Source organism: Bos indicus, chromosome 1, assembly GCF_029378745.1.
Source record: "Bos indicus isolate NIAB-ARS_2022 breed Sahiwal x Tharparkar chromosome 1, NIAB-ARS_B.indTharparkar_mat_pri_1.0, whole genome shotgun sequence".
NCBI lineage: Eukaryota > Metazoa > Chordata > Mammalia > Artiodactyla > Bovidae > Bos > Bos indicus.
The window spans coordinates 5,487,877-5,490,952 of NC_091760.1; the positions used below are offsets into that span (position 1 = coordinate 5,487,877).

General features: G+C 39.7%; 1 protein-coding gene across 1 annotated transcript; it reads left to right on the forward strand.

The window, feature by feature from the left end:
• Window positions 1-356: 356 nt before the first annotated feature.
• KRTAP8-1 (keratin associated protein 8-1) lies at window positions 357-545 on the forward strand. Its single transcript, XM_019967080.2, has one exon. The coding sequence runs from the start codon at window positions 357-359 to the stop codon at window positions 543-545; it is 189 nt and encodes a 62-aa protein (XP_019822639.1).
• Window positions 546-3,076: the final 2,531 nt, after the last annotated feature.

Here is a 3,076-nt window from a genome sequence, read left to right on the forward strand (position 1 = left end):
CGTCAGAAAATTTCGTAGTACTGTAAAGCCTGCTTCCAGAGGCTTGTACTTAGGGACTTTATAAGACCCAGGGCTTTGAAGACTCTGCAAAGGGTATTTTAATGAAGGGACACAATTTACTTGAAGGACTCCAGCCCCTGTTGTTCTATCACATGAGAGCGTTCTGAAGCAATTGTAAAGACATCTTAAGCAAGCAACACAAAATAATTAGCAAATTGGTGTCAAGAATGAAAATGACGCCTTGTGTTTTTCACCGCATCCCCTAGCCAGGGTATATAAAGAAGGAGGGAGCAAAGGGAATCCATCATACAGAGGAAATTCATTCCCTGCTCACCAAGCCGCCCAACCCAGACACCATGAGCTACTGTTTCTCCAGCACCGTCTTCCCAGGTTGCTACTGGGGCAGCTATGGCTACCCGCTGGGCTACAGTGTGGGCTGTGGCTACGGTAGTACCTACTCCCCAGTGGGCTATGGCTTCGGCTATGGCTACAACGGCTCTGGAGCCTTCGGTTATCGAAGATTCTGGCCATTTGCTCTCTACTGATTTGCTGAAATACCGGAGGCATAGAATCTTCTTCCCCAAACCCAAGAGGCGCACTTCCAGCTCCTCAGAGACTCATCAGCCTCCCAGGTGGCTGCTTTTCACATCAGAACCAGAGTCTGGTCGAGGGAAGAAGATGAAAAACCACTTGCCTCCAGCTGCCTTCCCTGCATGATGTTTGTTGGGACATTTTGGGAAACTTGACACCCAAACACGTTTTACTTTTGAATTTTTCACCATGTTTATGACTCTTGTCATTATCAAGTTGTAGATGTGTCTGTCAAATTCTCAATAAACTTGTCTCACCGCTATTATATTCTCACCTGAGTGGAGTTTCCTTTCTTGGTGTGCGCATATTTCTTGAAACAGGCAGTGAGGCGGGGAGTGGATTTAGTTTTCTCATGTGGGTTTTAGAAGCAGTGAGAAAGCAAATAATCCCTGCTCTTATGTGAGAAGCAGGCAACAGGGTCTGCTTATGATTTTTTAAAAAATCCTATTTTAACCTTTCTTAAAGTCTGTGACATCCTCCTCCAATTCTGGCCTCAATGTTACACCATCCATTGCTTGGTGTCCCTCCGCATCTCGCCACTCCTGTTCCTCACAAGGGAACCCAACACTGAGGGACTCTGTCAATTATTTCTGTATCAATACAAATCAAACCCACTATTTTCCCTCTCGGGGACCAAGGATTGTAGAATATAATGCCATGTCCCTTATTTAAGGATTCTGGAGAATCTAGAATACCTATAGATATATTTTAGGGATCTGAGAGTCTTTTAAGGGAAGGGTAGATCCCCCATCTCAAACCACCTAGGATTTCTACTTTACAACTTATAAGGACCAGTTTAGAAACAACAACAGAAAGCTTCTTAATCTTCTTAATTCTTACCTGAAGAATCAACATCAGGTAGTGAGTTTTACTCTTAAAAGAGCACTTCTTATAGACCTGCAGATACATCAGCCTTTTTCTGTATTACTTTAGAGAAGAGAGTAATATTCTTTTTATAAGCCAAATCAAAAATTCCTCAATCCTCTTGTAGAAAATATTTTATGTAGAATACACATATTCTTGGGGACAGCAGGATTTGGCTTAAACTCTGCTCCTCTATTGAGTGTCTGCAAGTGGTATCTTGCATATTCTCCACATTAGCTATAAATATAATGGCTATTTGGAGAGATCATTTTAGGAAAGAGTATTTTCTGCACCATATTTCATCCAACAAATATCTTTTTAAAAGAATTCAAAAGACATCATGTTCAAGAATTGACTTAGTAGATTCTTTTCCAGTGGGCTATTATAACCTAGAAAATCTCTAGTTTGAATCTTTCTAGCAGCCGTAGGTTGATTCATGCTGAGAATTGTAACTTAATCAAACATGTAGGTTAGAATAGAATAATAAAAGGAAAAAAAGGGGTTTTCAGAAATTGGAGGGTCAAATTGAGGTTAGAAGGTGTCTATTTGACGGTTCTAGAATAAGGACTGACTTATAAAAATTTTGTGCTTGAGAAAATTACACAGAACATCTAATTCAGTGTTTTTAAAGCTGCAGGATGCAGGAGCATCACCTGGCAGCTGGCTTAAAATGCAAATTCTTACGCTTTAGGCCCCGGAATTCTGATGACATTTCTGAGATGTGATCCAAAAATATAATTTTTTTTCCCTAGCTTGACTGAGGTATAATTGACAAATAAAATTTTTTTATCTTTAAAGTGTAATAAGTAAGTATAAAGGATGTTTGATATGTGTATACATTGTGAAATGACTACCATAATCAAGTGAATTAATGTATCATTCACCTCAGATACGGGGATTCCCAGGTGGCGCACTGGTAAAGAATCTATCTGCCAATGCAAGAGACACAAGAGACATGGGTTTGATTCCTGGGTTGGAAAGAGACCTTGGAGGAGGAAAGGGCAACCCACGCCAGTACCTTTGCCTGGGAAGTCAATGGACAGAGGAATCTGGTGGGCTACAGTCCATGGGGTCACAGAGTTGGAATGACTGAGTGACCGAACACACACATCACCTCAAATTACCTATTTTTTTTCAGATGTATGATGTTCGCATCATTACTCTTCAGGGAAATAAAGCCACAAAGAGTTATCACTTCATACCTGTTGGAATGGGTATCATCAATAAGATGAGAGAAAATAATTTTTTTCCAGGATGTGGAGAACAGGGACCCTGTTAAACACTGTTGATCGGAATGTAAATGGATTCAGCCACTATGAAAAACAATGTGGTTTCTTAAAAAATTAAAAATAGATTTATCAAATGATTCAGCAATCTCTCTTCTGGGGGTATCCTCAAAGGAAAGGAAGTATTATCTTGGAGAGGTATCTGCACTCCTGTGTTCATTGTTCAACATTATTCATAGTGGCTAACGTATGGACACAGCTTATGAGTCTATTGAGAGATGAATGGATAAAGAAAGTGTTGTGTAGATACAATGGAATATTTTATTTGTTACATTGTATTGCATCCAATCTTAAAAATGTAAGAAATTTTGTCATTGGAAACAACATGGATGAAC

Coding starts and splice junctions, on each gene's coding strand:
- KRTAP8-1 (XM_019967080.2), top strand. CDS start 357: ATGAGCTACTGTTTCTCCAGCACCGTCTTCCCAGGTTGCTACTGGGGC.